At 37.5% G+C, this 20,204-nt stretch overlaps 1 protein-coding gene across 1 annotated transcript in view; it reads right to left on the bottom strand.

The window, feature by feature from the left end:
- TLK1 (tousled like kinase 1) overlaps positions 1-20,204 on the bottom strand; it is a 154,024-nt gene that overhangs the window by 91,969 nt on the left and 41,851 nt on the right. Inside the window, exon 2 of the mRNA XM_066346731.1 lies at positions 17,122-17,240. Coding sequence (XP_066202828.1) covers positions 17,122-17,240 — 119 coding nt within the window. The remainder of the gene's footprint in view (positions 1-17,121; positions 17,241-20,204) is intronic.

The raw sequence follows: 20,204 nt of genomic DNA on the forward strand, positions 1-20,204 counted from the left end.
CCTGCATGGTATGAGAGGAAGCAGAAGGAAACAGGATGTCGGACAGAGTTGACAACAGAGAATCCCAAAACAACAAGTGTGAACTGACCAGTAAGTCAACTAGAATACCGAAGCTATAACTGGAAGGGTTTCTGCCCTTTCCAACAGTGACTAAGTGCAAGGGGTTCATGGTCAAGTTTGAGAAGTTAGAGCAATCTAGCCCCTATGAATTCTGGAAATTAATCTTCACTAAGGGTGCCACAATAAGGATAAACTATTGGGTGTGGAAACAAAATTGAGCACAAAAGGTACAATGAAGATAAAGGAAAAAGAATATCAAAATAAAAATGGGGAAGGGGGCCATGGCCGGTTGGCTCCGTGGTAGAGCGTCGGCCTGGCGTGTAGAAGTCCCGGGTTCGATTCCCGGCCAGGGCACACAGGAGAAGCGCCCATCTGCTTCTCCACCCCTCCCCTTCTCCTTCCTCTCTGTCTCTCTCTTCCCCTCCCGCAGCCGAGGCTCCATTGGAGCAAAGATGGCCCGGGCGCTGGGGATGGCTCCTTGGCCTCTGCCCCAGGCGCTAGAGTGGCTCTGGTCGCAACAGAGCGACACCCCGGAAGGGCAAAGCATTGCCCCCGGTGGCCGTCGCCCCCTGGTGGGCGTGCCGGGTGGATCCCGGTAGGGCGGGCGCATGCGGGAGTCTGTCTGACTGTCTCTCCCCATTTCCAGCTTCAGAAAAATACAAAAGGGGAAGGGGGCTAAGGCTAGAAATCTCAGAAAGCAAATGCCACTTTTGAAGGGTGCCCAAAAACAACAGCAGAGGGAACTCTGTAAGAAAAGCCATTCTAAACCAAAAAAAAAGTAAGCAACAAAAATGAAACAGGTCATACCATGAAGTTATTTTAAGAAAAAAGGAAGTAAGGCCTGACCAGAGAGGGTAGCACAGTGGATAGAGCATCGACCCGGGATGCTAAGGATCCTGGCTTGAAACCCCAAAGTCACCAGCTTGATCACGGGCTCACCAGCTTGAGTATGGGGTCACTGGCTCAGCTAAAGCCCCTCAGTCAAGGCACATGTGAAAAAGTAATCAATGAACAACTAAAGTGCTGCAACAACAAGTTGATGCTTCTCATTTCTCTCCCTTTTCTGTCTGTCCTTCTCTCCCTGTCTCTCACTAAAATAAAATTTAAAAAAAATAAGAGAGTAAGATACAGAATAATATCCTGATAATAAAAGCATAATAGAAACACATGCACATTTCACAAAATAGGTGAAATTTATAACCTACTATTTCAAAATGAACTAAAAGACATTACTAAAATGACTCAAGACATGAAAGAACATAAATCATATTACAAAAATTCAAAAATAAGGTAACAAAACTCAGGAAAACATCAGAAATTGAAAAAAGAAAACAAAAAGGTTCAATAATGAAGATTAAGCCTGAATGAACCCAAAAGAATATAGAACAGATAATGCTTTAAGAGAACCAGAAGGTAAAAAGGAGGAACACTTTTGAAATCAAAAGAAATGAAGAGATAAAAAGAATGAGAGAAAGCAACAACTACTGAAGCAAAGATCTAACACTCAGATAACACTAGAAGTCTTTAAAGAGCACTTCCAGAAGCAAAAAAACAGTAGAAACTATAACTCAAGAACTACTTCCTGAAAGAAAACAATGTGCACCTAGGAATAACAATTTTTTCAAAGGTAACACTTTATACCAGAAGAAAATGGAGTAACATATTTAAAATATTCAAGAAAATACGAATAAAATGTTATATCCAGTAAAATTTTTAACATATAGAAAGCATAAACTTATCAAAATGCCTGAAATCAGGAAATACTGTTTCCATGAGCCTTCCAAAGAATCTAGAGATAACTAAAGTTTCAACCTAAGAATTGATGCAATAAATATTACTTATTCAATACTTACTGATAAAGGTTAAATAAGAAATACCAGGAAGAAACTATAAAATTTAATGGCTAAATTCATGCAAAGTTCTTAATACAATATTTTAAAAATTGGGGGATAAGATTTTATGTAAAGCACAATTTAAAAAAATTTTTAAATTGTTTTCAGTAATCACTTTGGTCACTGTGATAGCACAAGTACAGTTATTTTGAGACTGCCATGTGTGAAGAAAGAAGTAAATAATTACATGATAGTCTATCTACTACTTTATGTCCTTGAGAACTACAATTCTTGGTATAGATGAAAGAAGATACAGATATAAATAAAAACCTTGCAGTTCTGATTTGAACTGGATGTATCAATATAAATTCATGAGCTAATTGTTCTTTGAAAACAATTTTTAAAAATATAAACTCTGCCATGAGTAATAACAGAATACCTCTTATCAGACCAATGTTCCCACAGATAACTATAAATTCTGGAGAAATATATAAAAAAACAACTACCTGAAAGCACTTGAGAAACCAAAAGTAGGCATAGGCAGAATCTGGAGAGGAGACAACATTTAGAAGAAGGGAATAGAACTAGGTGGGTTTCCTGTTTTTACAGCTTTTGCCACAGGGAAGAGCTCTAGTCTGAGCTGCACAGAGCAGGTGCAACTTGGATCATAACATGCAGTCTTACTGGCTTGAAAAACCAGTTTGGAACTACCACAGCAGTTGGGAAGAAGGCATATACTGGAAAGTAAAGCATTAAAGACAGATTTGCAAATTCTGCATATTACCTCTATCCATGGCTGGCCACTAACTTAAGCAAGAGTAGAATGACTCTAAGCAATTCAGATAAGGCTAAAACAACTGAACAGAGATATTAGCTGCCATCCCCTGCAGGAGATATAGTTTAAATGTCAGTCCAGCCAAGTTAATTCTTTGCTAATACATATAGTAACAAAAATAATTTCAACATTCTCCAAAAGAATACTACACCAAAAACCCAGAGTTTCTATACTGTATCATTCATAGTGTGTACGATATAAACAGTTTCTAAACTTATGAAGAAACAAGAAAATGGGACCCATACTCAAGATAAAAGACAATCAATAGTAACCAACCACAAGGTAATTCAGATATTAGAATCAGTACACATCTAAAAGCAGCTACTGTAAGTATGCTCAAGATGACAAAAGAAAATATAGTTGTAACAGTTGAACAAATTAGAAATTTCAGCAAAAAATAAAAGTAAACAGCCAAATGAAAATGTCAAAAGTAAAAAGTTCACTCTCTAAAATAAAGTAGTCTGTGGATGGGCTTGACATTAGAATGGAGAAAGCACTGAAGATCAAAAGATGTTATTCAAACTAGAGATTAAAATTACAGAAAAATATTTGTTGGACACTATATATGTATTTGGAGTTACAAAAGGAAAGAAAAAGGAGAGAAAAAGTATTGAGCCAGAAAAATCACAAAATTTGGTGGAAGGTATAAATTTCCAGATTCAGGTAGCTCACATATTACTTTAAGTATAATAAATACAAAGAAAACCAAACCTATTAATCTTCTCAAAACAAACTTTGTTGCATCAACTATGATATTTTTGTTTAACTCTGCTTTAATTTTTATTATTATCATTTCCTTCTTTTGACTTTGGGGCTTCCTTTATTCTTCTTTTTCTGGTTCTTCTTTTTTTTTTTTTTATCAATACATAGGCAGAGATAGACAGGGACAGACAGACAGGAATGGAGGAGAGATGAGAAGCATCAATCATTAGTTTTTCATTGCGTGTTGCGACTTCTTAGTTGTTCACTGATTGCTTTCTCATATGTGCCTTGACCGTGGGCCTTCAGCAGACCGAGTAACCCCTTGCCGGAACCAGCGACCTTGGGTCCAAGCTGGTGAGCTTTTTGCTCAAGCCAGATGAGCCCGCGCTCAAGCTGGTGACCTCGGGGTCTCGAACCTGGGTCCTTCCGCATCCCAGTCCGACACTCTATCCACTGCGCCACCGCCTGGTCAGGCCTTTTTCTAGTTCTTTATGGTGAAACTTTAGGTTGTTTGAGATTTTTCTTGTTTCTTAAGATAGGCCTGTAATGATATAAACACCTGTCCTAAAACCACTTTTGCTGTATCCCAAAAGTTTTGATAGGTCACACTGTCATTCTCATTTGTCTTTATGTATCATAAATGTTTTAAAATTTTTTTTTCTTTAACCAATCATTAATTGCCTATGTGTTTTTCCTGCTTTCATTTTGCAGATGATTTTTAACTTCAAAGCATTATGGTCAGAGAATATGCTTAGTACGATTTCAATCTTCTTAAATTTGTTGAGGGTAGTTTTGTGTCCCAATGTATGGTCTATTCTGGAGAAGGTTCCGTGTACGCTAGAGAAGAATATATAATTTGGTGTTCTGGGATGAAAGACTCTATAAAAGTTGATTATATCCATTTGGTCTAATGTAGGGGTCCCCAAACTTTTACACAGGGGGCCAGTTCACTGTCCCTCAGACCGTTGGAGGGCCGAACTATAAAAAAAACTACGAACAAATCCCTATGCACACTGCACATACCTTATTTTAAAGTAAAAAAACAAAATGGGAACAAATACAATATTTAAAATAAAGAACAAGTAAATTTAAATCAACAAACTGACCAGTTTTTCAATGGGAACTATGCTCCTCTCACTGACCACCAATGAAAGAGGTGCCCCTTCCGGAAGTGCAGCGGGGGCCGGATAAATGGCCTCAGGGGCCCGCAGGCCGTAGTTTGGGGACCTCTGGTCTAATGTGTCATTTAGGGCCTCGTTGGTTTTCTGTTTGGCTAGGTTTATTTATACTTGCCAACTGGCTCTCTATTGTCCTTGTATTTTTGGCAGTTTCTTCCTTTAGTTCTGTTAGTAGTTGCTTTAATTATTTTAGTGCTGTTATTTGCCTTGTATGTTATGTCTTCTTGATGTATTTATCCCTTTATTATAAAATAGCCATCTGTCTCATTACCATTTTATCCTGAAATCTACCTTGTCCGATATAATAAGTACATTATGCCCACCTTTCACTGGATACCATTTGCTTGGAGTATCATTTTCTACCCTGTTACTCTGAGTCTATATTTCTCCTTGTCGCTGAGATGTGTATCTTGAAAGTACCACATGGTTGGGCTTTGTTTTTTGATCCAATCACTATTCTGTGCTTTTTTTTCTTTTTTTTTTTGTATTTTTCTGAAGTTGGAAACGGGGAGGCAGACAGACTCCTGCATGCGCCCGACCGGGATCCACCTGGCACGCCTACCAGGAGGTGTCGCTCTGTTGCAACCAGAGCCATTCTAGCGCCTGAGGCGGAGGCCATGGAGCCATCCTCAGCGCCCAGGCCAACTTTGCTCCAATGGAGCCCTGGCTGCCGGAGGGGAAGAGAGAGACAGAGAGGAAGGAGAGGGGGAGGGGTGGAGAAGCAGATAGACGCTTCTCCTGTGTGCTCTGGCCAGGAATTGAACCCAGAACTCCTGCACACCAGGCCGACGCTCTACTACTAAGCCAACCGGCCAGGGCCTATTCTGTGCCTTTTTATTGGTGAGTTTAAGTCCATTTACATGTAGGGTGACTAGTGATATGAGGATTTCCTATAGCCATTTAACTTTTGTTTTCTGGTAGCTCTGTGTCTCTACTGTTTCTTTTCTTTCATGTTTCGGTCTGTTATTTTAGTTTGGTAGTATTCTATCATTTTTCCTTTTCCTCTTTTTCTCTTTTTTGTTGTGCCTCAGTTCTAGATTTTTTTGTGTGTGGTTACCACTAGGGTTTATATAAAGGAAAGTTCCATATGTAGGTACCATCACAAACTATTGAAAACCAAAGATAAAGAAACAATATCTTACTACAATAAGATATCACCTGATACCTGTCAGAATGGCTGTTATCAAAAAGACAAGAAATATCAAGTATTGACAAGGACATAGAGAAGAGGAAACCCTTGTGCACTGTTGGTGGGATAGTAAATTAGAAAGCCATTATGAAGAACAGTACAGAGGTTCCTCAAATAATTAAAACCAGAATTACCATACGATCCAGCAATTCCACTTTTGGATATTTATTCAAAGGAAAAAAACCCACTAACTTGAATCGATGTATGTATCCTCCATATTCACTATTTATAATAATCAAGACATGAAAGCAATCTGTGTCCATGAATGAATAAAAAAATTGTGATGCAGTATAAATCTGTACACACACAATGGAATATTATTCAGCTATTAAAAAGAAAAAAATCTTGTCACCTGTGACAACATGGATGGACCCTGAGAGCATTAGGCTCAGTGAAATACTTAGACAAAGATAAAGAGACTGAATGATCTCATTTACACATAGAATCTAAAATCAAAACAAAACTGAGCTCCTAGATACAGAGAACAAATTGGTGGTTGCCAGAGTTGTGAGGTGGAAGGTGGGAGGTAGGGGACAAATGAAAAGTGGTCAAAAGATACAAACTTCCAGTCATGGGAATATAATGGACAGTATGGTGACTATACTTAACAATACTATATTGTATATTTGGAAGTTGCTGAGATAATAAATCTTAAACATTCTAGTTAAAAAAAAACTAATTTTAACTGTATATGGTGACGGAAGTTAACTAGACTTATTATGGTGATCATTTTGCAATATACATAAAGATGGAATCATTATGTTGTACACCTGAAACTAACATAATGCGATATGTCCATTATATCAATAAATAATTAATTAAACATTAAACAAAAGAAAAAACCTTTAAAGCAGCCAGAGAAAAACAACATATTACAGACATGAGAACAACAATACAGTAAAACAAAAATATAACTGACCGCTGGCTTATTATAAATACTGGAGGCTAGATTTCATCTCTAGAAATGAGCCATAGGCACATCTGAGGAAATAAAAGGTACTAAATACAAGTTGATATACTAAATGAAGAGACCCTTAGCCTTTTTCCTGTGCTCTGTTCTAGAAAGTGAGCAACCAAACTTATTCTCTACAGATAGAAGATTGCAGAATTTCTCTCTAGGCAAATCATCTCAAGAGACAAGATTTAGACACACAAAAAATAAAAAAAAAACAAACAAACAAATCTCAGAACAATCACACATAGTCAAGTCATTCTACTGCAAAATCCACCAGTCAATAAGCCCTGCCTATTCACACAAAACTCCTAATAAGGGTTTCAGTGCCTAACACAGAGATATAAACAAAGCCCAATATCAGCACATATCTGAAGAAATACAAACAAAAAAACAAAGACCCATACAAAACAGAGACAACCCAAGGAACAACAACAAAAAACTCCACACAAAAATAAAACTATCACAAATATCCTGAAACAGCAAACTATAAAAATGAAACATTTAGAGAAGAACACCAAGAAAGGCTTATGAAAATTAAAAGTATGATAGCTAAAATAAAAATAAAAAACAGATGGATTTTAAGAAAATGTTGACGAAATCTTTTTAAAAAGAGACCAAAAATATTCTAAAAGAAAATTAGAGAAATAGTCCAAGAGATCCTGGTCCAAAAAATGAGACTTCTAGAAAAAACAAACAAAAAACAAGAAAATCAGGAAGCTGAAATTACTAAAGAAATAATTCAAGAAACTTTTCCAGCATGTCTTTCTAGGTTGGAAAGACACACTTTTGCACCAAGCACATTGGTTTAAGAAAGACCCACACCGAGGCACATTATAATTATAACATTTAAATGCTGAGGATCAAAGAGAAGATCCTAAAAGCTTCCAGAGAAGAACAGGCTACTTAACAAAGATCAGGAATTGAATGGCACTGGAGTGCTCAGCAGTAACACTGGAAGCTGGAAGGCAATGGAACAATGCCTTCAAAATTTTGATAAAATGATTTCCAATCTAGGATTCTACACCCAAGTGACAACCTGGGAAGAGGAGACTATGCAAGGTCTCAAAAATTTGACTACTCATGTACCTTTTCTCTTGAAGTTACTAGAGAAACTGATCCACCAAACAAAGGAATAAACCAAGAGGAAGATATGGCAGAAGGAAATCGATAGCTGGAACAGAGGACAGATACAAAAGGAATTCCCATGACGCTCAAGAAAAGAGATTGCAGGATGACAGGCATCCAGAAGAAACAGAGAGAACTAGCCTGGAACAGAACAATGAAAGTCTCAGAAAAAAGAAGTAAGTATAATTTGTATTGGAAAATAATGAGAGATTCACACATTTCTGCTGGAGAGTTTGTTAATGCTTATACCGAATACTAAAAACCTAAAGATATAAATCAACTACTAAATCCAGGCAAAACAAGTTATACCAAATAAGAAAAGTAATCATGGAATCTCATAACTTGAAATAAAATTTACATGGCCACAATATAAACAATAAAATAATGATCAGCCTGACCAGGCGGTGGTGCAGTGGGTAGAGTGTCGGACTGGGATGCCGAGGACCCAGGTTCGAGACCCCGAGGTCGCCAGCTTGAGTGTGGGCTCATCTGGTTTGAGCAGAAGCTCACCAGCTTGGACCCAAGATCACTGGCTTTAGCAAGGGGTTACTCGATCTGCTGAAAGCCCGCGGTCAAGGCACATATGAGAAAGGAATCAATGAACAACTAAGGTGTCGCGATGCGCAACAAAAAACTAATGATTGATGCTTCTCCTCTCTCCATTCCTGTCTGTCCCTATCTATCCCTCTCTCTCTCTCTCTCTCTCTCTCTCTCTGTAAAAAAAAAAAAAAAAAAAAAAAAAAAAGATCAAACCAAAAATTGAAATACAGGGTGGGGGCAAAAGTAGGTTTGTAGTTGTTCATAGAGAAAATAATAATGCAAGAATAAACTGTGCTTCACAAACTCACAACTATAAACCTATTTTTGCCCCACCCTATTTATATAAATCATGATAAAATCAGGGAAGTGTATTTCTATGGGAGTGGAGGTTTGGATCACTTAATGAGTTAACTTATCATCTCTTCTATAACAGGACGTCAATAAATATCTAAAACTGAAAAAGACCAATAATAATCTTATTTAGAACTACAGATGTAGATAAAACAAGATACATAATAAAAAGCTATAAGACGAGAAGGACTGCCTCAGTGAAGAATGAATGCAGAGCGGAAAGAAAGGTTCTACTAATTTTCATTACAGGCCTGGTAGGACAATTAGAGTTTTGAAACTCTGACCACGGATTGTGCCTTTCCCTCTGGATTTATAGAAATTCTTTACATATTCTGGCTGTGAATCTTCTGTGACTTACCTTTCCACTCATATATTGGTGTCATTTGAATGTATCGATAGTTATATTTATCAAATGCTTTCCTTTATGGTTACTGCTTTTTGTGATCCATTTATGAAATGGCTGTCATTATACAATACTTTTTAAAGTTTTATTATTTTATCTTTCATATTTAAGTTTGACAAGTTACTTGGAATTGATTTTTGTATGATGGTAAGAATTAAAGGTCATGTTTTTTCCCCATATGGATATGCAACTGATCCACCATCATCTATTATAAAAGACTATCCGTTCTCCACTGCACTACAGTGTCACCTCCGTCATGTATCAAGTTATTATATATGGATGGGTCTGTGCTGGACTCTTTTTTGTTCTATTGGTCTATTTTTCCTTGTGGTGTGTCAGTATCAATGACCTAATTATATTCCCTAGGAAAACTAAAAACATGTCTACACAAAAACTTGTTCCACTGTGTTTATAGCAGCATTCTTCACATCAAAAGACAGAAACAACCCAAAGTCCACCAAATGACAAATGGATAAACAAAATGTGATACAATAGAATATTTGGTCATAAAAAGGAATGATGTACTAAAATACACTAACAAAATTTATAAACCATAAAAACATTATGGTGGCTGAAAAGTGCCAGACACAAAATTCTAATATTGTATGATTCTCCTTTTATGGTACGTGGAGAGAGGCAAATCCATACAAACAGAAAGTGGACTAGTAGTTACTGGTGTATGGGGTAGGAGCAGGGGAATGGGAGTTGCTGCTAATGTTCATGGGGTTTCTTTGTGGAATAAAAAAATACTCTGGAATTAGTGGTGACAGTTGTGCAATTTTGTGATTTATTAAAAACCATCAAAACGTACACTATAAATGGGTCAATTTTAGGGTATGTAAATTATATCTCAATATAAAAAATCATAAAAGTTTCAAATTATTCAAAGGAAAGGATCGTGGGGGGGGGGAGGCTTGAAAAAATCTAGTACATAGTTGGCTCTGGCTGTTGGATCAATGGATAGAGTATTGGCCCAGCATATGGATGTCCCAGGTTCAATTCCTGATCAGGACACACAGGAGAAGCGACCATCTGCTTCCTCTCCTCTCCCTCTTCTCCTCTCCCTTCTCTCCTCCCTCAGCTAGTGGCTCAGTTGGTTCAAGTGTGGCCCTGTGCCAGAGGATGGCTCTACTGGAGCACATCAGCCTCAGGTGCTAAAAATAGCTTGGTACTTAAGCATCAGCCCCAGACAGTGTTGCCAAGTGGATCCCAGTTGGGGCACATGCAGGAATCCGCCTCACTATCTCCCCTTCTCTCACCTAAAAAAAAAAAAATATCTAGTACATAATCATATATATATTCAGAAATATGTGACCTGTAAGCACACATTTGAAGCTTTCAGATTTTTCTTTTTTTGTACTCATATGACATTTTAAAAATATATATAAAAGCAACACACAGGCCCACAGAAAAAATTTCTCCCTCCCAAACCAGTCCCACTATTCAGAGGCAACCACTTTAAAAATTTGTTTTTAATTAAATTTTTGAATAGTTTAATTAAATTTTTGAAATGCAAACAGGCTACTACTGTTCATTTATTTCTAACCTTTCTAGAGGTCCTATGTCATCTTACCAAATTAAATATACATTCTTTGGATTCTCCCTGCTTACTCAAAAGATAACATTATGTAGATCAGTGTTTTTCCATTACTGGTCCACAGGCTAGTGCCAGTCCTCCAGAAATTTTGTGCTGGTCTGGGAAAGAGTTAACCACCTTGACACTGTATGAAGATTATAGACCCAATGATCTCAGTTAAATTTGCATATGCTTAGGATATTTCTGCCATATAGTCCCCAAAATAACTCTCCTATTTTCACTGGTCTCCAAGAGTAAAGAGGTTGAAAACCACTGATGTAAACTGTCCTGCACTGCCTTCTTTCCTCTTTATTAAGAGGAGAAATTTCCAGATCTATACATAGATAACGTCTTCATTCCTTTCCTTTGCTACTTCCTTTCTTTCAAACAGGTGCAGAGTATTCCACTCTATGTATTATATTTCAGCGAGTCCTTTATTGACCCTGCCATGAAAGATGAAGAATTTAGTTTCACCAGTATCAGTTTTCCCTTATCCCTGATGTAAGTATTTATATTTTTATTTTTCATTATTCAAATAGTTACCTTAACTTTAGATAATGGCACTTGCTGGTTGGCTCAGTGGTAGAGTGTTGGCCCAGTATATGGATGTCCCAGGTTTGATTCCTGGTCAGGGCACACAGGAGAAGTGACCATCTGCCTCTCTCTTCCTCCCCCTTCTCTCCCACTTTCCCTACCACAGCCAGTGGCTATATTGGTTGGAGTGTGGCCCTTGGTGCTGAGGATAGCTTGGTTGGTCCAAGTAAATCAGCCTCAGGTGCTAAAAATAGCTCAGTACTCAAGCATCAGTCCCAGACAGGGTTGCTGGGTGGATCCTGGTCAGGGTGCATGAAGTAGTCAGTCTTTCTCTCTCATTCTCTCAATTGAGTGGAGCAAAGGATAGTATGATACAGGTATCATCTAAGGATGAGTGGTCAGAGATAGCCTCTCTGAAGAAGTAACATTTGAAGATAAATTTTAATTAAGTGATAGTCTTAAAATACTGGAAACAACCCAAATGTTCCTTATTTAGGAGAAATGGTGGTGACCAAACCTCTCCATTTTAGGAGCACATTTCCTCTTTTGTAATTAATAACTAATCTATTTAGGTAAAACTGGAAGACCTTGCCCTGGCTGGTTGGCTCAGTGGTACAGCGTCAGCCTGGCGTGCGGGAGTTCCGGGTTTGATTTCCGGCCAGGGCACACAGGAGAAGCGCCCATCTGCTTCTCCACCCTTCCCCCTCTCCTTCCTTTCTGTCTCTCTCTTCCCCTCCCGCAGCCAAGGCTCCATTGGAGCAAAGTTGGCCTGGGTGCTGAGGATGGCTCCATGGCCACTGCCTCAGGCACTAGAATGGCTCTGGCCTCAACGGAGCAATGCCCCAGATGGGCAGAGCATCAGCCCCTGGTGGGCATACCAGGTAGATCTCGGTTAGGCGCATGTGGGAGTCTGTCTGCCGCCCCCCACTTCTCACTTCAGAAAATACAAAAACAAAAAAACTAGGAGACCTTGTTCTCCATAACATTTTGCTAAAAGGTTTTAGCCTCCATTGATGATCCTTGCTTAATCATTGTTTATACTGGGGAGAATTAAATGTTAATTTTCTGATTCTATATTAGCTGACTGACATTCTAAAAAACCACCACACAAGAAGCATAACCTAGCTTGGTTCCTAAGTATTAAAAAGAGGTGTGGTACAATGAAATATAATTCAACAATAAAAAATAACAAACTATTGATAATGTACAACATGGATAAATGTCAGATGAATGATTTATGCTATGCTAATTTAAAAAAAGTCAGACTCAAAAGACTGCATATTATCATTCTTATTCCATTTATATGACATTCTTGCAAAGGCAAAAGTACAAGAACAGAAAAGAGATCAGTGTTTTCCAGCAACAACCTAAAGGGGTTGACTACAAAAGGGAATAGGCAATATTTGGGGAGTTATTTTATATCTTAATCCATGGTGGGGTTACACAATTGTATACATTTTTCAAAACTTACAGAATTATGTAATAAAAAGGGTTAATTTTACCACATGTAAATTATACCTTAATAAAATCCATGAGGGATCTGATCACTGAACACTTAAAATCTATGTATTTTATTGTATGTTAATTATATTTCTATATAAATAAACTAATTCATTCAACTCAATAGCTGAAAGAACAGCCACAGAACAATCCCGAAGTAACTAGTAAACTATGAAGACAAAAATTAATTTTTGGAGATTTATAATATGAAAGGAGAATATGAAAGAATGGATAGAAAGAAAATAACAAAGGAAGTTTTAAAACATATTATAACTATACATTATTAAGTCTGAAAAGCTTAAATGAAATGGATAAATAAACTAAATAATATTTCAAAAATTAAGACCTCTGCACCAACAAACTACAGGCCAAGATAGTTTTACAGGAAAATGCCTCCCTGTTGCCTATTGAACATTTCCCAGCATATATAGGATGTTGAAAAAACTGAAAATAGTGAAAAGGGAAGCAGTTCATTTTATGGGGCTAGTGTGATACTGATTTATAAAACAGATAAGATAGGATAATGAAAATGTTCTGGCCTGACCTGTGGTGGCGCAGTGGATAAAGCGTCGACCTGGAAATGCTGAGGTCACCGGTTCGAAACCCTGGGCTTGCCTGGCAAAGGCACATATGGGAGTTGATGCTTCCAGCTCCTCCCTACCTTCTCTCTCTGTCTCTCTCTCCTCTCTCTCTCCCTCTCTGTCTCTCTCTCTCCCTTTCTCTCTCCTCTCTAAAATGAATAAAATTAAAAAAAAATGTTCTGTATCTTGAGAAGGATGTGGATTACTACAGCTGTACACATTTGTCAAAACTCAATAAACTCTTCAGGTCTGTAAATCTATTTCTTCTGTAAGTACATATGCAAAAATCCTAAATAAAAGTTAATCATGCATTAAATATAATAAATATAGTTTTTAAAATAGTGTATCATAACCAAGTAGGGTTTATCCCAGAAACAGTTTCAACATTTTTAAAAAATCTATTATTTGGCCTGACCGGTGGTGGCGCAGTGGACAGAGCATAGACCTAGGACGCTGAAGTCCCAGGTTCAAAACCCTAAGGTTGCCGCCTTGAGTGCGGGATCATCCAGCTTGAGTATAGGCTCACCAGCTTCAACATGGGGTCACTCATTGGCTTGCGTATGGAATCATCAGCATGACCCCATGGTTGCTAGCTTGAGCAAGGGGTCACTGACTCGGCTGGAGCCCCCTGGTCAAGGCATATATAAAAAGCAATAAATGAACAACTAAAGTGATGTAACTATGAGTTGATGCTTCTTATCTCTCTCCCTTTGTTTCTGCTCCCTCTCTCTCTCTCTCTCACACATTAAAAAAACATCTATTATGGCCCTGGCGGTTGGCTCAGTGGTAGAGCATCGGCCTGGCGTGTGGAAGTCCCGGGTTCGATTCCCAGCCAGGGCACAAAGGAGAGGCACCCATCTGCTTCTCCACCCCTCCCCCTCCCTTCCTCTCTGTCTCTTTCTTCCCCTCCTGCAGCCGAGGCTCCATTGGAGCAAAAGATGGCCCAGGCGCTGGGGATGGCTCCTTGGCCTCTGCCCCAGGCGCTAGAGTGGCTCTGGTCGCGACAGAGTGAAGCCCCGGATGGGCAGAGCATCGCTCCCTGGTGGGTGTGCCGGGTGGATCCCGGTCGGGTGCATGCGGGAGTCTGACTGCCTCCCCGTTTCCAGCTTCAGAAAAATACAAAAAAAAAAAACCCCAAAAACATCTATTATTTGCCCTGGCCAGGTACCTCCATTGGTTAGAGTGTCATCCCAATACACCAAGGTGGTAGGATCAATCCCTGCTCAGAGCACATACACAAGAATCAACCAATGAATACATAAACAAGTGGCTGTTTCTGTTTCTCTCCCTCTCTCCCTCCCGTTCCTCTCTCTCTAAAATCAATAAAGGAAAAAAAAATTTAATCTATTAATATAATTCACATTGATAATCCAAAGGAAGAAAATTTTATGTCTTTCAAAGAATATATACACTGCTCACAAAAATTACAGGATATTTTATTGCTTCATATTCATTTTGAAATATCCTCTAATTTTTGTAAGCAGTATATTTCAACAATATTCATTATTTTAAACAAACAAACCTTTTAACCAACAAGAAACAGAAAAGCTCTCCTTTAACTAAGACATAGCTGTATATGCAAAACCTATAACAAACCCTACATGTAATGGATAAACTTTAGATGACTCTTCTTGAATAAGACATAGTACTGAAGTTGATGACCATTATAAGGTATAAATAAATACACTGAGGTATAAGAAATAAAATTGTCACTTCTGGAAGATAATTACTATTTTTAGAGAAGCCTAGAGAGAAAATCAACAAACTATAACAACCAATAAGAAACCAACCATGAGATGTTACATACAAAACAAGACCAACCTATAAAAAAATCAAAACCCTTCTAGGTCAGCAATAGCTAAGTAGAAACGTAATAAAAAACACTTTAGCCATAAAAACTTTATCCACTAACTGGCCAAAAAATTCACAAAAGTAGCCAAAACCTCCTAAGAACTCCATAGAGGAAATAATAAATGTAGAAACGTTTCATGTACCTGAATGGTTCAATCTTATCAAGATTTAGTACTCTCTAAATTAATCTGTAAATTCAATGCACCCAGGATAAAAATTCTATTTGAATCATTTAAAAGAAAAGATACAAATAAGCCATAATAGGAAAAAAAAATCCCCAATGCTAACAAGCAAACGAAAAGATGCTCAAATTTTATGAATAAAGACCCATAAATAACTAAATCTATTTTACAAACGAAGAGACTTGTTCTACCATATAAAAAGACACCAAAATGTTTGTTTGTTTTTGATGTGATACTGGCACGAGAACACAAGTAGATCATGGGAACCTAAGAGAAATTTCAGAGACAGATCTACACATATACACGGCAACTTAATATATGATAAAGGTGGCTTCACAAATAAGCGGAAAAACACAAGTGATTTAATAAGCATTATTGAGAAAACTGGTTCATTAGATGGAGAAAAATAAAACTGGATCCCTATCAATACTTTATAAAGGGTGAGGCCTAGATGAATTAAAGAGCAAATATGATAATGAAACTATAAAAGTAACAGAAGAAACTGTACAATGTCTTTGTGGACCTGGGCTGGGGAAGAAGTATATACTTAACTTTTAGAATACTGTCAAAATACACTGGATCCAATTTTAGTTTCTGAGATTTTCTGTTGAGCAGTTATAACTATTTATAAAAAATGATATTTCAGTGCTTTTACTCTTTCTTAGAGCTCATACAAAGAATAAGAACAAAATTTACTTTTAATAAAATAAACGCTAATTTTGTCTTGCTCAAATTAACTGGTGGTATAAGCAAAACAATGAGATATTATTTTACTCCTATAAGAAAGACTACCAAGAATGATGAATCTGGATGATGCCATGTGTTGCTAGGATGCACTCTGCTGAGTGTGGCTTTTTAAAAATTGTTATTAATTTTTTAGAGGCAGAGAGAGAGAGAGAGAGAGAGAGAGAGAGAGAGAGAAACATCGATTTGTTGTTCCACTTATTTATGCATTCATTGGTTGATTCTTATGTATGTGCCCTAATCAGAGGGATTGGACCAACAACTTTGGGACAATGCTCTAACCAACTGAACTAGGGCACAGATTGGTTTTGTACAACTGTTCTGAATAGCAGTCTTATACTATTTATTCCACTGAAGTCTACACATACTCTGTGTTCTAGCAATTCTGCTCTTGGGAATATATCCTAAATAACTACTCACAAAGATCCATAAGAGAACAAATACAAGTAATTCACTATGGTATAAGGCAGTGGAGAGTTGAAGATAACCTGATGTCTATCAGTGAAAAGCATAACAGATACACTATTACGATTTATGCAGCAGTTAGAAGCAGTGGATTAATGAATGGGTAAGCATATGGATAACAAGGGTGAAAGGAACAGAAGATAAGAAGGTAACAATTATGTAATGGGAGAAAGACAGTACAATCTACCACATTCCTAATACCCCTGAAACCTAATACTCACTGTATTAAATCATAACGCCCCTGGAATATGTTATGCTATATTAGAAATCAGGTTCATAAAGCTGAATTTTTTACCCCTGAGACCTAATACACTCTATTATATCATAACACTCCTGGAATATGTTATGCTATGTATATTAGAAATCAAGTTCATAAACACTGAATTTTTTTCATATATTATAAAAATCACAGTACTATTTTGCTGTTAAGCACATACGTGGGAGTCCCTTACAAAATACACTTTACATCATTTACCGCAAGAAAAGAATGTCAAATAAAAGATTACAATTTTACTCACTTTAGCTCCAACACTGCAACTGCCAGTGCTTCCAGTGCTCCCACTTGCAACTCCTGTAAATCTAGCTTCTAATAATTCTTGCCTTCTCGGATCCAGACTATGAAGCTCATCCATTGCACCTAATAAGAAAAAACACACACACCCGCATATATATCTTTATATACAAACACAAAGTACACATATGTGTTTAGCTGAGACAATAAACTTAATGAATGATGAAAACAGATGAAAGAGATTAAGATATTTAAAATAACCACTCACATTTATCAAAACAACCTCCAGTGAATTTCCAACACTTCTGACTAAAATTCACATTAAGAAATATATTTTTTACTTAACATAGTACACAAGTACATACATACATATAGTAAAAAGTTCCACAAACACGTCGTACTACATACACGCAGGGCACGCCAATATTTAGTCTATTCTAGTCCATTAAAAAAGAATAGCATGGCCCTGGCTGGTTAGTTCAGTTGGTCAGAGCATAGCCCCAAAACACCAAGGCTGTGGGTTCAATCTCCAATCAGGGCACATTTAGAAAGTTAGCCAATGAACGCATAACTAAGTGGAACAACAAATGAATGCTTTTCTTTTTCTCTTTCTGTCCCTGCACCCCCCTTCTTCTAACTGTCTCTCTAAAGTCAATCAATTAAAAAAAAAGAAAGAAAAACACCGGTTATGAACTATTAAAACTGATTTCATGAGACGTTAATGGACCACAGGTCCACAGTTTTAGAAAATACCATTCTAGCCTGACCTGTGGTGGTGCAGTGGATAAAGCTTCAATCTGGAACGCTGAGGTTGCTGGTTCGAAACCCTGGGTTTGCCTGATCAAGGCACATATGGGAGTTGATGCTTCCTGCTCCTCCCCCTTCTTTCTCTATCTCTGTCTCTCTCTTTTCTCTAAAATGATTAAGTAAAATCTTTAAAAAAAATACCACTCTAATTGTATAATTTCCCTATTCTAAGCTTATACAGAATTCTGACACTAAGTAACATTAATTTTATCTGTATACCTTATCTGACTAATTATATTTTACACTAAGAAAGATTATTTTATTACTATCACTTCAAAGATTTTTGTCCAGTTGATATTTTTGAATGTTTCATCAGGTAGACGAAAAATACACACATACATCAAACGGATCAATAAAGGTAGCATCTGTTATTACACAATCACGTTAAGAATTAAAGGGAGGAAAATTAGCACCCTCATATAATTGCTACTGCCTAGACTTTAAAGCACTTCGAATTCTAAAGTTCAATTAAAATCTTAAAAATTATTTTATCCATGTCTGCTAATTCTCTGCTGATATAAATGAGTGATTCTCAAAGGGAGCAAGAGAGGTACTATCAGAATCCAGGATCACCTGTATAACGTTTTCAAAAGACACTAGAGTCCTTTCACACACCCTGAAAATCTTCTTCTAAAGGTTAAAAACTATTACTATAAAAGCTTATATAAATTTCTCTTCATTACCCTTTCATCTTGGACAGAGGACTAGATTAGATAATGGCCACGCTCCCGTGTTAATTTGCATCTCTGCCCCCGAATGTCTTCCCTGTGCACGCCTTCTTTTTCCACCATTAACAAGCTAAAGCCTTCAACTCTTGCTTTTTATCCCATTCCTTCTTAATATCCAAGGACTCTTTCATTTGCCTAAATCCCATCTCTCTCCTGCATCTTTTCCCTCTGTGCCTCCTTCTGCCTTCATTTATATCTTTTTACAAACCACTTTCTCTTCAACCCCATGCTATTAATATGTGTAATTCTTTCCTCAAACTGGTGATTTTTAACCACATTCACGTTAGGTCCCTGGAATCTGGTTTCTATTACATGTATACTCCTGACAACGTATAGTACTTTCGAGTACCACCAATGCTTCCACTTTTTTTTCATCCTGCTATTACATCAGAAATTGTGTATTATTCCTTTCTTGGAAATGAAACACACACAGACACACACACATACTCGATGATCCTTGGTTTTTACAATACGCAGTTCTAGTTTTCAAAATTCAACCATGTCTTTTCTGCTTCTCTGCTTGTTCTCTGTTAACTATGAATAACCCCAATGGTCAATTCCTTGTCTTCTGCTCTTCCCTCATACTCCCTCCCACTTCAAACTGATAATTCTCAAATGAAACCCCTAGCATATATGCCAAGTCTGTCAAGTCTTAAAGTTAATATTGAAAATAAGCAATACTGGCCTCAAAGAGTTTACAACTCATGGAGATTTTGCTGTATAAAAAAACTACGAATTTTACCCTGCCACATGATTATTTTGAAAACATTAAATCACATTTAAAAAATAAATATATAATCACTATAAACATTCCTGCATAATTACTATTGTAAATAAATGTTTCAATTTTCTTAATACCTATGAGTGCAACTGATAGGTCATGAGGATGTTACATATGGCCTTTTAAGTAACTGCTAAAAGTCTCCATAGTAACTGTACTTACTATTTATACTTCTACATGCTTACCAATATTTGATGTTGACTTTTAAAAAATCTTTATTACAGCAAGCAATGTGAAGTGCTACTTAGCTTTGATTTTGATTTGCATTTCCCTGATTACTAAAGGCATTAATACCTTTTTTCCCCCTGTATTTTTCTGAAGTGAAAAGCGGGGAGGCAGAGATCCCACATGTGCCTGACCAGGATCCACTCAGCATGCCCACTAGGGGGCTAAGCTCAGCCCATCTGGATTGTTGCTCTGTTGCAACGGGAGCCATTCTAGCACCTGAGGCAGAGGCCATGGAGCCATCCTCAGCACCCGGGCCAACTTTGCTCCAATGAAGCCTTGGCTGCAGAAGGAAGAGAGAGAGAGAGAGAGAGAGGAGAGGGGGAAGGGTGGAGAAGCAGATGGACGCTTCTCCTGTGTGCCCTGGCTAGGAATTGAACCCGGGACTTCCTCACATCAGGCCAACACTCTACCACTGAACCAGCCGGCCAGGGCTTTACTAGTGCATTTTCATAAGCATACTGACAATTTGTATATCTTTACTGTTGATATTGTTAAGAATATTTTCAAGTCTGCTGACCAATTTTTTATTAAGTTATTTATATGTGG

This window comes from Saccopteryx leptura, chromosome 7 (genome assembly GCF_036850995.1).
Source record: "Saccopteryx leptura isolate mSacLep1 chromosome 7, mSacLep1_pri_phased_curated, whole genome shotgun sequence".
NCBI lineage: Eukaryota > Metazoa > Chordata > Mammalia > Chiroptera > Emballonuridae > Saccopteryx > Saccopteryx leptura.